Genomic DNA, 16,613 nt, shown 5'->3' with positions numbered 1-16,613 from the left:
TCTTTCGACTGCTTCTCACCTCCATAAACGAAAGGTTATTCTTTTCAGGATCACTAAATGTAAACGAAAAAAGGTAGTCTGATTTGGACACGAGTGAAAACTTTGGGAGCAAAAATGTAGGTGGTAGGAGAATGCTTATAAGAGTATGTGTAAGTGTGTGTATCCTTGATTTTTGCCCCTACCTTCTCCCCCTCCATTATTTAAATCAGCGCGCTGTCTTTCACGCACAAATAGCGTCTGGTATTTCCGCGACAAGAGATGCAGTTGGAGATACCCTGGGTTTCCTTATAGAAGCTTTTTCTCTAACCCAAGTTAGGCTTGGAGCGTTCATGGATCTTGGTATTTCTCAATATGTAATTTCTCCTTAGAAATTGTAATAATCAATCCGGTTTTTCAGAATTTTATCGCTGCTGCCTCCTTCATTCTAGGATCCCACTCGCTTGCTTGCACATTCACACACGTTCAGAAAAAAGAGAGTCCATCTGATCCTGGCAGCAGACTGAAAAAGATTCATAGCGACGCGAATCGCATCCCGACTGTAAATATGGATTCGCACACTCTAGACTGTCTCATTTCACCATAGAGGAAAACCGTCATTTCATACAGTGATAAAATGCAAGCCTTTTCGATCTTTTGTTCATGATTCTCACTTTATAATGTTGTGTGTGCCGGGGGGTGGGGGGGGTGGTGGTAATCACTAATAAGGGATGGGGGAGGGGCGAGGGTTGATGAGCGCAGAGGCCAATCTCAAAATATTTTATTTCATGTCAATGTGGAATAGAGAAGGGAGTGTGGCTTCGTCTGCTTGCTGGTTTTGCGTTTTCCACATCTGGCCTACAGACCTAATTCTAACTCGCAATCTCTTTTGATGAAATTCGATCTTCTTGGTTTAAATACCTTTGGATTTGGGGCGAATTCACATTTGCAACAGTTAGAAGAACAAACCCTGTGCAAGATCTGTGAAACCTATATAGAACAGACATAGAAAACATGCTGCACCCAAATCCCAACCATTGTCTAAAAAACTTGCGTACATACACACACATACACATAAACACACGGAAAGATGGGGGAGGGGAGGGAGTGGAAGGAGACAGACACGGTTATAGACCGACTAGAGCCAAAGCGAGTCAAGTTAACGCTTTCTCCGCCCTCATCCACAAGTACCCGCCCCCCCGCGTTAATTAATTACAAACAAAGCAAGCCAATCCAGTACTGCATTATTATTTTCAAGCAGAAGGAGGCGAAAGGCAGGTATTTTTTAATTGATTTATTTATTTGAAGGACATTAATTCTCGGTCTGAGGCTGATTTTCAAACCGTTTGCAAAGCGCGGCTCCATTGTTCGCCGGGAGCGCAGGCCCCACCCCCTGCTTTGTGTGCGGCGCGCGGATTGGCCGGCGAGCGCGGGGGCCGCGTCAGCGCCCGCGAGCCCATTCATCTGTGCACTTGGGCGTTGGACCCCGCATCTTATTAGCAACCAGGGAGATTTCTCCATTTTCCTCTTGTCTACAGTGCGGCTACAAATCTGGGATTTTTTTATTACTTCTTTTTTTTTAAAAACTACACTTGGGCTCCTTTTTTTGTGCTCGACTTTTCCACCCTTTTCCCCTCCCTCCTGCGCTGCTGCTTTTTGATCTCTACGACTAAAATTTTTTTATCCGGCGTGTATTTAATCGGTTCTGTTCTGTCCTCTTCACCACCCCCACTCCCCCCTCCCTCCGGTGTGTGTGCTGCTGCCGCCGCTGCTGCTGCCGCTGCTGCTGCCGCTTGCCCCGTCGTTACACCAACCCGAAGCTCTTTGTTCCCTCCTTGGATCTGTTGAGTTTCTTTGTTGAAGACCAGCATGGGTGCCCAGTTCTCCAAGACCGCCGCGAAGGGAGAAGCCACCGCGGAGAGGCCCGGGGAGGCGGCTGTGGCCTCGTCGCCTTCTAAAGCGAATGGGCAGGTAAATTCTACCTATGGTTCTGGTCATTTATTTGGTGTCTTTCTCTAGTCCCGGCCCTTCCCCTTCCCTCCTTGGTCGTGCCCGAGGCGCATTCGGCGGAGAGAAGCGTGGCCAGATTCCAGTCTGAAAGTTGAATGGAAAGCGATAGCCAAATTGTCAATTTCTCATAGGTGGGGTCTCCTCTGACTCCCAAAGTAATGGTTCCCAGAGAATCCTGGCGAATTCTTGTGTAGACGGGAGGAAAGAAGTGATAAATCGTTTAAAATGGCGTGTTTGGAGCTTGGCAGAACCTGACTAGCTAGGTGCTACCCCCACCCCCACCCCCAGCCAGGTTGCATTTGTGCTTGGTGGGCACAAATGTGTTTTGGTGGCTCTCTGTTGTCGAGACTGGGTCGCCTTCAGGATTTCTGGTGTGATTGTATGTGTGTGGGTAGAGAAGGGTGGGGGGAGCGCAGTAGGGATGGCGGTGAAGAAAGGCTGAGGAGGGAAGGAGAGCTGTCTTATTGTAAACCGAGGTGGCGTGACCTGGGTTCTTGGAAAGGTTGCTGGGTGGCTGGAGGTGGGCAGGTTTCACTACCTTTCGATGGGCTTTTCTCACTGTTCTAAGTCTTTATTCGTAGTTGTCTGTGGAATTACACACCCATCTGACTTTTAAATGGTCTCCCTAGGGTGGGAAGACTGTGGGTCCTTGAAGAACCTGTCCAGATGGTCAACAGGAGGCAGTTCGTGTGTTTCAGTCGAGATTGTTGGTGTGCGTGGCGCCTGGACCACTGCGGGGGCTGCCCCGGCGCTGCCCGAATCCAGGCAGATGGCCACAGTTGGGTGGGCGCGAGAGGTCGGCCAAGGGTGGCTGCTTCACAAACACCGGGCAATCACCACGCCTCTTTTCCTAGAGCAGAGACCGTGTTGCTTCGCCTGCCCTAACCTAATAGGAAAGGCAGGCTCTGCCAAGAGGCTTTGAACCCGTTAAAAATGCAAAATGAGCCGCCGGGGCGCGCCCGGGCTTCTCAGAATCACAGGCAAAGGTGGGCGTGGAAGCAGAGACAAGACCTCTGAAATAATGGTTTTCCCCCTGCCTTGTTGGTTTTATGCCGACCAGGATGCCACCTGAGCTTTGTTTGCGGACTCTGGGCTGCGCTATCCGGGCTCGGGGGCGCCTCGGCCAGCGGGCAGGGCCCGACCGGGTAGGGCGGGGTGGCCGGGCGGCCCCGCCCCTCCGCGCCTGCCTGCGCCAAGGTCAGCTGGTGGAGGCGCAGCGCCCCCTGCCGACCCCAGGTCTTGGGGCGTAGGGCCTTCGCGCGCGCAGTCCATGCGCTTCGGGCTGGAACGCTGGGATCCCCCCTGGGAGTTCTTGGTGTTTTGAAGAGGCCTTTGGAGTTTAGGGAGAAAAGGGGACGTGTAACCTAGGCACAGATCACTGGCTCTGGTACTGTGTCTGTGTCTCCTTCCAACGGGCGTTTGGTGTATCATTTATTATAGGACTCTTATCCTAAAGCCCATGAGGCGAAGGTTGGAATGTGTTACCCTTTGCTTTCCACGTTTCAGTCTCTGCCCTCTTAAGGCCTCGGAATTTGTTGCGTGGTCAAGGCCCCCGCAGTGCCTTTAGGCACCCCAAACACCACTGCCCCAGGTCTTCGAGGAACTCTCGTCGGGGCATCCAACCCCGCCTCCCCATAAGGGAGAGGATCTGCAAAACCTGAGGGGCCCGGAGGGACGGTGGACCCTCCCGGTCCAGAAGTGGGGGCGGGGATGACAGGCCCGGGCCCCCTCAGTGACCTCCCGCTTTCTCTGCCCCGCAGGAAAATGGCCACGTGAAGGTAAACGGCGATGCTTCTCCCGCGGCCGCCGAGCCCGGCGCCAAGGAGGAGCTGCAGGCCAACGGCAGCGCCCCGGCGGCCGACAAGGAGGAGCCCGCGGCCGCCGGGAGTGGGGCAGCGTCGCCTGCCGCGGCCGAGAAAGATGAGCCGGCCGCCGCTGCCCCCGACGCCGGGGCCAGCCCCGTGGAGAAGGAGGCCCCCGTGGAGGGCGAGGCCGCCGAGCCCGGCTCACCCACGGCCGCCGAGGGGGAGGCCGCCTCTGCCGCCTCCTCGACGTCTTCGCCGAAGGCTGAGGACGGGGCCACGCCCTCGCCCAGCAACGAGACGCCGAAAAAAAAAAAGAAGCGCTTTTCCTTCAAGAAGTCTTTCAAGCTGAGCGGCTTCTCCTTCAAGAAGAACAAGAAGGAGGCAGGAGAGGGCGGTGAGGCCGAAGGGGCCGCCGGCGCCTCCGCCGAAGGCGGCAAGGACGAGGCCTCTGGGGGCGCCGCTGCGGCCGCCGGCGAGGCGGGTGCGGCCCCCGGGGAGCCGACAGCGGCGCCAGGCGAGGAGGCGGCCGCGGGCGAGGAGGGGGCGGCGGGGGGCGACCCGCAGGAGGCCAAGCCCGAGGAGGCTGCCGTCGCGCCCGAGAAGCCGCCCGCCAGCGAGGAGGCTAAGGCCGTCGAGGAGCCCAGCAAGGCTGAAGAGAAGGCAGAAGAGGCCGGGGTCAGCGCGGCCGGCTGCGAGGCGCCCTCGGCCGCCGGGCCCGGCGTGCCCCCAGAGCAGGAGGCGGCCCCCGCTGAGGAGGCAGCGGCCGCCCCGGCGTCGTCAGCCTGCGCAGCCCCCTCACAGGAGGCCCAGCCCGAGTGCAGTCCAGAAGCGCCCCCAGCGGAGGCAGCCGAGTAAAAGGGCAAGATTTTTTGAGATAATCGAAGAACTTTTCTCCCCCCGTTTGTTTGTTGGAGTGGTGCCAGGTACTGGTTTTGGAGAACTTGTCTACAACCAGGGATTGATTTTAAAGATGTCTTTTTTTATTTTACTTTTTTTTAAACAACAAATTTTGTTTTTAACCCACTCCCCACAGATCCCATCTCAGATCATTCTGTTACCACCATTCCAACAGGTCGAGGAGAGCTTAAATACCTTCCTCTGCCTTGTTTCTCTTTTATTTTTATTTTTTGCATCAGTATTAATGTTTTTTGCATACTTTGCATCTTTATTCAAAATTGTAAACTTTCTTTGTCAATCTATGGACATGCCCATATATGAAGGAGATGGGTGGGTCAAAAAGGGATATCAGATGAAGTGATAGGGGCCACCATGGAGAAATTTAAGTGGTGCATAACATTGCCAAGATAATGTACCACTAGAAATGATGGTGTAAAGGCTTAGTCTTTTTTTTTTTTTTTTAAGAAAAGTTATTACGATGTATTTTGTGAGGCAGGTTTACAACACTACAAGTCTTGACTAAGAAGGAAAGAGGAAAAAAAAAAAACACCGATACCCAGATTTTTAAAAAGATCATAGTCTTAGGAGTTCATTTAAACCATAGGAACTTTTCACTTATCTCATGTTAGCTGTACCAGTCAGTGATTAAGTAGAACTACAAGTTGTATAGGCTTTATTGTTTATTGCTGGTTTATGACCTTAATAAAGTGTAATTATGTATTACCAGCAGGGTGTTTTTAACTGTGACTATTGTATAAAAACAAATCTTGATATCCAGAAGCACATGAAGTTTGCAACTTTCCACCCTGCCCATTTTTGTAAAACTGCAGTCATCTTGGACCTTTTAAACACAAATTTTAAACTCAACCAAGCTGTGATAAGTGGAATGGTTACTGTTTATACTGTGGTATGTTTTTGATTACAGCAGACAATGCTTTCTTTTCCAGTCGTCTTTGAGAATAAGGAAAAAATCTTCAGATGCAATGGTTTTGTGTAGCATCTTGTCTATCATGTTTTGTAAATACTGGAGAAGCTTTGACCAATTTGACTTAGAGATGGAATGTAACTTTGCTTACAAAAATTGCTATTAAACTCCTGCTTAAGGTGTTCTAATTTTCTGTGAGCACACTAAAAGCGAAAAATAAATGTGAATAAAATGTACAAATTTGTTGTGTTTCTTTATGTTCTGATAAAATACTGAGACTTTGAGGTCCTGGTTTCATTTTGAAAAAGATCTTGCATGCCATCAAGAGTAAATTTTTCTTGTGGTTTTTAATCTGAAGTTTTTCAAACTCGTAAATTTATAATCAGTAGTATCAGATTACGTACAGGAATATCTTACAACATTCCATGTCAAATCTGTTAACATCTGCATTTAGTTTTCTTTAAAAATTGGTTATTTTTATTGTAGTTATATATAGCATGTCAGGATGAATCATTTAATACAAAAGTGGTATGAACTGAAGACTATTTAAATGTCTTATGTGAAAATGTCATAAAATTACATTTTTTTTTGTCATGCGGATCCCAAAACAAATTTATACTGAGAATATATTCAATTCAAACTGGAGGTGGGTCATGAAAAGTGACCGAAAGTGTTTTAAAAACTGATGGTGTATTACCTGCCATTGTAATTGCTTAGTGCTTGGCTAATTTCCAAGTTATAGCTTAGAGTATGCATTATACTTTAGGAGAACAAGCTTAATGTAAAGAAGTAATGGTGATGAATGGACGATACTGTTGGTTTATGGGCCTTTGTACTTGCTTCAGTTAAATAGTTGCAAGCATTTTTTTTTTTTTTAATGAAAATAGTGTGTTAGTATCTTGTTATTCAAAGGAAAAGATAGAGAATAAAATTTCTTTGTATAGAAATAATTTACTAGTTAACTTTCTTTGCTCTTTACCACCCCATAACTGGATTTATTTTCTTCACTGAACCTTAAAAAACTGAATTTTAAGATAAATATGGCTATCAAATATTACTTCACTAAATGCAAAGAAAAGCATTTATGCATACCTGCTTTGCTGTTTTTGAGCAGTGTGCCTTGTAGGGTGAACCACGTTGGTAATAACTGAATGCCAGATCTTAAACTCATTAGAAAAATAACAAATTAGTTTCTGACATGTGCTTTTAATTGGAATAATGGATTATAAATAATAGTTCATGACCTCTTTACCAACACCCTCCCCACTAATAAAATCAAATAACACTTGGAAGAGTGTGTACTTTTAGTTGGGGTTCCTTGATCTTGGAGGACGTTTAAAAGTTAAAAGTCAAATACGGTAACCAAAGGACTGCTTTATGGGGTCTTCTACCTTACCAACTTTTCCTCAAATACCTACTTGGACAAGTACAGCACTTGGTATGTGGTAGGACTCAGAAAAAAAAATGGATTTTAAAAAGTAACCCTGAGTAGTCAAAAATACTATGTAGCCAACTATATTGCTAGGTCTGTTTTTTTTTTAACAGCTGGAGTTTATTAAGATGCTTACTTTGATTTTAATCATTGCCTAAAACACTTTGGGTGGTATCGATGAAGTGGTGGATTTTCCACCAAATGATTAAGTGAAATTTGACATATATCTTTTCATCCAAAGTTTTGTACATCACATTGTTTTCTAATGGAGAAATGTTAATATGGCTTTTTGTATTACTAAAATAGCTTTGAGATTAAGGAAAAATAAATAACTTCTTGTACAGTTCAGTATTGTCTATTAAATCTGTATTGGCAGTGTGTATAATGGCATTTGCTATGGTTATAAAATAATTCCTCTGGATTATAATAATTATTTGATCCAATTCCTATTGCTTGTAAAATAAAGTTTTAACAGTTGATATAATCAAGCTTGCTAAAATAGGATTTTTTACAGATTTAACTATAAAATGCAAGTTTTAGAGAAAAATTTTACATCTTCAGTGTTGATGGTAAGTATAACTTATTCAGTTTAAGGAATTTAGAAGGTATGCTTGACATCATACGTAGGATATAAAATTAAATCCATTGAAAGTGAGTTACAATGCTCACAAGTCAAAAACTAATGATAGAACTTAATGTATTTGAGAAACAATATAATTTATTTACATTTCCCCTTCATGGATATAAACAATAAACTTTTGCAATTAAGGTTAAGGATTTGGAGGAAGGGTTCCTTTTTGCTTTTCTATATATCAGGTAGATCCAACTGGGAGGGGCATGTAGTTGAACATAGCCCAGTTAGCTTTGAAAATTAAAAAATTGGTTAAGTAACAGGACTATTAGCTTTTATCTTTCCTTTAATTATTCACTGTGCAAACTGAGCATTTTTCCCCCTGTCCACTTTCCAGCTATATGAAAGAGCTTAAACCATGGTATAGCAAACAGAAATTTTAAAATGCTTTCAGTCTGTAAATGTGCCGGTCCCTGTTGGGGATTCAAGTTCTAGCACTTCTTTAAATTACACCCAACAATGCTATTTTAAAAATGGAAAATAAATACTTCTAAAAGGTGTGAATGCTAACCATATTTTATGTTCCTAAAAAAGTGATAAATTCTTGATCTTCAAATACTATCTGTGGTTTTTCCTCTCAACTCATCAACATTTTAAAAAACAAACCAAAACACATATCCCACCATAGGATCTAGCAGCTGCGTGTACATAAAATAATCACTTTAAAATTTTTAGAAACCCTAATAATCTCAGTTCTAGTGTTTTGGTGAAATTAGAACATAAGACTTCTTAGTACTACTAGTAAGTGAGAAGTGAGAGTATATTTATCAACTACTCTTATTCTCTCAGGGGAAAGATGAAAGGCAATAGGATTACTCATCACTTGGAATTTCAATAAATATAACATTTCAGTTGAATTTGTTAGCATTACAGATTGTCTTCCCAACAAATGGCAAGTGTCTCTTAGGTTTGAAATATGTGTTATGGACTGGATAAAGTGCTAGAATTCTGTCCCTGGGTAGATTAGTGGGGATGCAGAAAGAGAAGGGATTTGTGATGAATTATAAATTGGAAGTCTAAGAAAGACTCAAAGCAAGTCTTAATTCAGATGATACATACCTGCATTTGGGAAAGCACCAACCAATAAAATACAATTCTAGCCACAATGTCATTTTAAACTTTTTTAGTAACCATAATTTTAAATAAGAAACATTAAATTATTTTAATAATTACAAATCCAAAATATTTGCACTTGTAATCAATAAAAAAATTACTTAGTTGACTTGTTTTTTCCTTAATAACACTTTGAAATTCAGTGATTTAGACTGACATCTCAGTTTGGACCATTCATTCCAAGTGTACATAAAAATCACTTTATGGCCACATGTGGCTGCCATATTGGAGGGCTCATGTCTGGAGAATTAGGGTATGAGAGTCAATGATTAGAAATGTTTGGCTACAGACTATTTGCAAAGTGTAGCTTTGTAATTAATTGCATGAGCTTCAAGGGCTTAGCTTTTACATCAACACTGAAGTTTTTTCTAGATTTCAAACCATTTTAAGCAGTTAACATGGCTTCCCAGGTGGTATTCGTGGTAAAGAACCTGCCTGCCAATGCAGGAGACATAAGAGATGTGGGTTTGATCCCTGGGTCAGGAAGATCCCCTGGAGGAGGAAATGGCAACCCACTCTGGTACACTTGCCTGGAGAATCCTACGGACAGAGGAGCCTGGCAGGCTGCAGTCCATAGGATTGCAGAGCCAGACACAACTGAAGTGACTTAGCTCACATGCACATGGCATTGATATTACAAATGAACATGGTGAGATTTTGAAAGGCCTTGTTATCAGCTGAATCATCCCTGCAAAATTCATGTTGAATATGACTTAGAATGTGACTTATTAGAGACAGAATCTTAAAGAGGTGATTAAGTTCAAATAAGGGTGTCAGGGTCATCCCTAATTTAATGTGACTGATGTCTTTATAAGAAGAAAAAAAATTGGACATGCAGAGAGATACCCAGAACACATGTGTTTAGAGAAAAAGAGCATGTGAGGACACAGGAAAAAAGTGGCCATTTGCAAAACAAGGAGATTTGCAGATCTCCTTCAGAAGACTCCAGACCCGTCAGCACCTTGATTTTGGACTTCTAGTCTCCAGAACTTGAGAAAATAAATGTCTACTGTTAAAGCCAACCCAGTCTACTATTTGTTATTGCAGCCCTAGCAAACTCCAGGGTAAGAATGGAAAGGCTGTCTGTCCTTAGGTCAGGATGTAAAGAATTCTACATGATTACTTTTTCTCTTCCTTCAAAGAAAGAGAGACTGGTTTCTAGCTTGAGGTTTTTATTATTAATATTACCCTAGAAAAAAGAAATGATAGTTTAAAAATTAGAAAAATAGATATCTCTATCTTAAATCTTTATTAATGAGTTGATAGGAAGTATCTCTTTTGACATTCTGGAGTGTGAAGTCAAGTGGGCCTTAAGAAGTACTGCTGTTAATAAAGCTAGTAGATGTGATGAAATTCCAGCAGAACTATTCAAATTCCTAAAGGATGATGCCATCAAGGTTTTACGTTCATTATGTCAGCAAATCTGGAAGACCCAGCAGTGGTCACAGGACTGGAAAAGGCCAACCTTCACCCCAATTCCCAAGAAGGGTAGTACCAAAGAATGTGCTAGCCATCGGACAATTGCACACATCTCCATGCTAGAAAAGTCATGCTTAAAATTTTCCATGCTAGGCTTCAGCATGACATGAATCAAGATGTCCAACCTGGGTTTAGAAAAGGAAGAGGAACTAGAGATCAAATTGCCAACATTCGCTGGATTATAGAGAAAGCAAGGGAATTTCTGAAAAACATCTATCTTTGTTTTATCGACTACGCTAAAGCCTTTGACTACGTGCATCATGACTCTTAGAGTGATGGGAATACCAGACCATCTTACCTGTCTCCTGAGAAACCTGTATGCAGGTCAAGGAACAACAGTTAGAACCCCGTATGGAACAACTGATTGGTTCAAGATCGAGAAAGGAGTATGACAGGGCTGTCTGCTGTCACCCTGTTTGTTTAACCTATATGCTGAGCACATCACGAGACATACCAGGCTGGACAAGTTTCAAGCTGGAATCAAGATAGGCGGGAAAAACATCAACAACCTTAGATATGCAGATGATCCCACTCTAATGGCAGAAAGCAAAGAAGTACTAAATAGCCTCTTGATGAGGGTGAAGGAGGAGAGTGAAAGAGCCAGCTTAAAACTAAATATTAAAAAAAACTAAGATCATGACATCCGGCCCCATTACTGCATGGCAAATAGAAGGGGAAAAGGTGGAAGCAGTGACAGATTTCCTCTTCTTGGGCTCCAAAATCACTGTGGATGGTGACTGCAGCCATGAAATCAGAAGATGATTGCCTCTTGGCAGGAAAGTGATGACAAATCTAGGCAGTGTGTTGAAAAACAGAGATGTTACTTTGCCGACAAAGGTCTGTATATTCAAGGCTATGGTCTTCCCAGCTGCCACGTACAGTTTTGAGAGCTGGACCATAAAGAAGGCAGAATGCCAAAGAATTGATGCCATCAAACCGTGGTGCTGGAAAGGACTCCTGAGTGTCCCTTGGACAGCAAGATCAAACCAGTCAATCTTAAGGGATATGAATCCTGAATGTTCACTGGAAGGACTGATGCTGAAGTTGAAGCTCCAGTATTTTGGTCACCTGATGTGAACGGACGACTCATTGGAAAAGTCCTTGATTATGGGAAAGATTGAGGGCAGAAGGATAAGAGGGCGTCAGAGGATGTGCTGGCTGGACGGCATCACCAATGCAATGAACATGAACTTGGGCAAACTCTGGGAGATGGCAAGGGACAGGGAGGCCTGGCGTGCTGCAGTTCATGGGGTCACAAAGAGTCAGACACTAATCGACTGAACAACAACAGGAACAATCTCTAAAACACAAATAGTTAAAAAAAAAAGAAAAAGACATTGTCTAGGGACTTCCCTGGTGGTTCAGTTGTTGGGAATCATGCCAATGCAGGGGACATGGATTCAATCTCCAGTCTAGAAATATTCCACATGCCAGAACTAAGCCCATGGGCTACTGATACTGAACCCATGCTTTACAGCCTGTGAGCCATAACTACTGAGCCTGTGTTCTGCAACAAGAGAAGCCAACACAAGGAGAACCCTGTGCACAGCAGCAAGAGAACAGCACCCACTCGCCACAACTATAGGGAAAGCCTGTACACAGCAGCAAAGACCCCATGCAGCCATAAATAAATAACTAAAATTTTAAAATATTGTCACCCATAAATAAATAAAAATTAAAAATATTGTCAGCCATAATAAAAAAATGTCTAAAAATACTATGTAATGTTATGTCTGAATTTATCCATCACTGTTTATTTTCCTTGCAATTTATTTGTGCAAGAAACTGAGTTGTTTGTCCTATAATTTCCACAGTGTGAATTTTGCCAACCCTACTTCTTGTTGTCATTTAACATATTCCTTCATCTTTTCTGTATTTTCTGTATTTCTTGTATTTTCTATAAATTGATCAATAGATCAAGAGGCTTGATCAGATTCAGGTTCAAAGGACTACGTCATAGGCAATGGTGTGTATGTCTATCAGAAGGCAACCTGACTTTTTGTGATTTTTGAAGTAATTTATCTTTGCTTAAATCCATTAACTAATTTAGAGTGATAAAATGGCATTATTCTTATTGAGTTTCCTTTTTATATGATTTGAGCAGCTAATTATATAAAAAGAAACTTTCCTTCGTCAACCATTTGGTTGTCCTGAGGCACATTTGTTTATGGAAAGGCAGAATAAGTGTTTGATTTCTTCCCTCTAATTACTGATTTTCAGAATAAAGCTTTGGTTCCCTAATATCCTCCAAAGATGACCAATGATAGTATTTTTTGTTTAGTATCATTATACATTCATAGAATTAAACTTATTTGATATAAACAATGTAAATGATGCTCCAATGGACTCATGGTAGATTATCTTTTAAAGTTATAGAACCAATAAATGAAATCAGTTTAAATTTTATTAAGATACTGGGGAATGTGCTTAAAAAATAAACATAACTCGATATTTACTTTACTCAAACTAAATGAATTTACATATTTAAGTGTTGGAACATCCCTTACTAAATTTTAGTTGAGGTGTCATGTCAAGAAGGCTTCTGTTTATACAATTTCAAAGAAACGGGAGACAGTGCAGTCTTTTTTTCTTTTACCCAATAATTACTGCTGGGTAATCAGTTTAAATGTCGTCAAAATCTATCAACTTAACACCTTACTCCACGTAGTAAGAACAATGTCTGGCATGAGGAGACTCAGCAGTCACTAGTGATAGAGACATACATGTTAGCACTCGATGAAGTGGTACACTAAATAGAACATATTGCCCAGTAGGCATCACTAATTTCCCTGGCAAAATACTAGAACTTCTGTGATGGAGTATGGGTCAATGATATTGCAATTTTTAAAGAAAAACTATACTCACTGTAGAGCCCAGAGGCTCTTATGGCAAGATTAATTGGTTGCTTTTATAAAGAAGTTTGAGAAAGTTGAATTTAAGTGACCATAAAGTAATATTCTCTTTTAAACAAACTACAGCCTAGAGCTACTTATTTTAGTGCTTTTTAGAAATTGGCAAGCACTGGACGAGGCAATAGATAATTTAAAATATATAACATTTTTATAGATTAGAGAACACAGTGAAACGATAAAGAAAAAAAGCATATGGACTTGGTCAGGTCATGTTATAAAATATTGATTTTTAACTAGAAAAATTAATTATCTTAACAATGTTATTTTCCTTCCATCTCTGGGACACTATATAGTTCTAGTATTGAGATACACTAGTACAAATAAATGTCTGATTTTCTTTTTATCGTATATGTCTCAATATTTTAAAAACGTAAACTATTGGTAGATATTTTGGAATGAGAATAAAAAATTTTTAATTAGAATTTTAAAAACTATATTGGTACATACCTTCTAAATTTAAAATTCCATTTGATCCAAAAATGAAATGTATGAGCACTCCAATGATGTATTTATTTAAAACAAACACGGAACTTCTCTGGTGGTCCAGTGGTTAAGGCTCAGCACTTCTTGTACAGGGGGTGTGAGTTTGAGCCCTGATTGGGGAACTTAAGATCCCACATACTGTACCATGTGGCCAAAAAAAAAAAAGACATTAAAATAAACAAAAAATATACTAGCATTTGTTTTTTTTTTTCCTTTTTTTTTTTTTTTTCCTTTTATTAAACTTCAGTCTTCTGGTTCTTTTTTTTTTTTTTTTTTTAATTTTATTTTATTTTTAAACTTTACATAATTGTATTAGTTTTGCCAAATATCAAAATGAATCCACCACAGGTATACATGTGTTCCCCATCCTGAACCCTCCTCCCTCCTCCCTCCCCATACCATCCCTCTGGGTCGTCCCAGTGCACTAGCCCCAAGCATCCAGTATCGTGCATTGAACCTGGACTGGCATCTCGTTTCATACATGATATTTTACATGTTTCAATGCCATTCTCCCAAATCTTCCCACCCTCTCCCTCTCCCACAAAGTCCATAAGACTGTTCTATACGTCAGTGTCTCTTTTGCTGTCTCGTATACAGGGTTATCGTTACCATCTTTCTAAATTCCATATATATGTGTTAGTATACTGTATTGGTGTTTTTCCTTCTGGCTTACTTCACTCTGTATAATAGGCTCCAGTTTCATCCACCTCATTAGAACTGATTCAAATGTATTCTTTTTAATGGCTGAGTAATACTCCATTGTGTATATGTACCACAGCTTTCTTATCCATTCATCTGCTGATGGACATCTAGGTTGCTTCCATGTCCTGGCTTTTGTTTTATTTTCAAGACTATAGTGAAAGTTGTTATTCATCTCTCTTGAGAAAATCTACATTTTTCAACATTCTTATATAGAACATAATGATTCTTCATGCTTATTAATGTTTAGTGGGCAAAGAACCAGTACAATTAATTTAAAAAATACAGTCACAGTAATAGAAAGTGAATAGTTCCTATGAAACATTTCTGCCATAAGTTAAAACACAGAATAAACATATGTAATGAGAAAATGAAGAGTTTTGATACTTTTCTGTTTAGATCAAGAAGACTCATTAAAACTAGCCGTTTGTAAAGCATGTGCTCTGTTACTTAGTCATGTCCAACTCTTTGCGGCCCCACAGACTGTAGCCCACCAGGGTCCTCTGTCCAGGCAAGAATATTGGAGTGGGTTGCCACATTCTACTCCAAAAAGCATGCTTCCTCATAAAGCATGCTTCCTCCCTAATTTCTTATTGACCTGTATACCAATTTTGTTATCAAAACTATATTTACAAGTTATATATATATAATTAATACAGAAATTTATGTATGTATACTAAATTAATATAGCAAGCATACAAATATTTTATAAATCTATCTCTCTCTCTCTCTATATATATATATAAAATCAGGCATAAATCTGAATGTGCTCACTACTATTAATATTAAAAATTTTTTTTAAAATTTCCCCTCTAGTTTTAATTTTTCACCTCTTTCATTTGCTACCTGAAGTCTTTGGAATATACTATCATATCTTCTGAATCCTTAAAATTATAGAGTAGAAAACAATGATGGAATGAGGTTTAAGATTTGGTTAAAGGAAGTTTTTTTTGGATCAGAAGTTGATTTCTCTGAAAATTCTTTGTATGAGAATCTTTAATTTGGTTTTAACCACTGATTAGTCTTTTATAACAGGCAGGTATAATAACCATCATACAAATGTGGCCCACAATAAAGAAGAAATGGGCAGAATAAAGATTACTGACTTTTCTTACTTTTGTGTTCTTTAGGTCCTATTCTTCATGGTCAATGTGGTCAAATTGTGTTATTTTATTTAGAAAATAAAGTTAATTTATTGACATTTTATATTAATTTGTTTAGTAAATAATGTTATTGTGTAAAACAGTCTAAGAATGAAGCAGTATTAGGCACTTAGGTGCTGAAGTCACATGAAAACTTTTTACAATATCAGGTATATTATTTTTCTGAGCCTCACTGTTGTTCTTGTGTGTAAAATTGAGAATAAAAAGAATGTCAGTTAGTAGGAAGGAATGCATCAACTCTAATGTCTGGCATTTAGGAGGCATTCATCAGTGTCCACTGTTATTATATATCTGAATTTTTGGTTTAATATTGAATACCTCAGATGCACTCTGCTGGTGCACTGCAACTCTTTGCAACATGTTTTAGGATGTCCAAGATAAAGATATTAAAACAAAAGGAGAGTTTTCTACTTAAGTATTTATCTCATACTTCATTTCTTATTTTAGTAAACATTTGTTAAACACCTACTGTGGTCTAGTGAAAGGACTGGGATCTGGGAACATATGAGTGAATATACTGCATGCTTCAAATCTGTTCTGGTGGGAAAGTCACTCATCTTAAAAACAATACCAACACTACTACTACTAATCCATAATATGATTTCTCCTAAGTCAAACATTCAATGACCTTATAGTCTTAATCACATAGACATTAAAACAAATTGAATATTATTTAAAAAACTATTTGATATATCTTTTAAGTTTATATGTTGTCTATGTTTATATTTTTAATTTTACTAAATAAAAGCATTTGTCACTCACTTGTGTCTGACTCTTTGTGACCCCATGAACTATAGCCCACCAGACTCCTCTGTATGGGGAATTCTCCAGACAAGAATGCTGGAGTGGGTTGCCATTTCCTTCTCCAGGGGATCTTCCCGACCCAGTGATTGAAGCCAGGTCTCCCGCGCTGCAGGCAGACTCTACCAACTGAGTCACCAGGGAAACCTCAAACATAAAATATAGAAGATGCATGTTCATTTATCTATTATCAGATCATAAACCACCTGAAAACTCAGTGGTATATAGCAACAATAATCTAAATTTTTTCTTTTCCAATAGCTTTTTTGCTATATAATGGATAAATA

The 16,613-nt window shown here is 40.6% G+C and overlaps 1 protein-coding gene across 1 annotated transcript; it reads left to right on the top strand.

Annotated features, from left to right (window-relative positions):
* The first annotated feature begins 1,424 nt into the window (after nt 1–1,424).
* On the top strand, nt 1,425–7,526 carry MARCKS (myristoylated alanine rich protein kinase C substrate). The gene is made up of 2 exons (XM_027551171.1): nt 1,425–1,947; nt 3,747–7,526. Exons 1-2 carry the CDS (start codon nt 1,846–1,848, stop codon nt 4,644–4,646), a joined length of 1,002 nt encoding a protein of 333 aa, XP_027406972.1. The 5' UTR covers nt 1,425–1,845; the 3' UTR covers nt 4,647–7,526.
* Nucleotides 7,527–16,613: the final 9,087 nt, after the last annotated feature.

Source organism: Bos indicus x Bos taurus, chromosome 9 (assembly GCF_003369695.1).
Source record: "Bos indicus x Bos taurus breed Angus x Brahman F1 hybrid chromosome 9, Bos_hybrid_MaternalHap_v2.0, whole genome shotgun sequence".
Taxonomy (NCBI): domain Eukaryota; kingdom Metazoa; phylum Chordata; class Mammalia; order Artiodactyla; family Bovidae; genus Bos; species Bos indicus x Bos taurus.
The sequence above is the reverse complement of the archived record's forward strand: the minus strand, read 5'-3'. Positions and strand labels throughout refer to the sequence as shown.

Bases quoted from the DNA above. Each gene is read 5' to 3' on its own strand.
- MARCKS (XM_027551171.1), top strand. From the start codon at position 1,846: ATGGGTGCCCAGTTCTCCAAGACCGCCGCGAAGGGAGAAGCCACCGCG. The intron at 1,948-3,746 runs GTAAATTCTACC...TCTGCCCCGCAG, and splicing joins CTTCTAAAGCGAATGGGCAG to GAAAATGGCCACGTGAAGGT.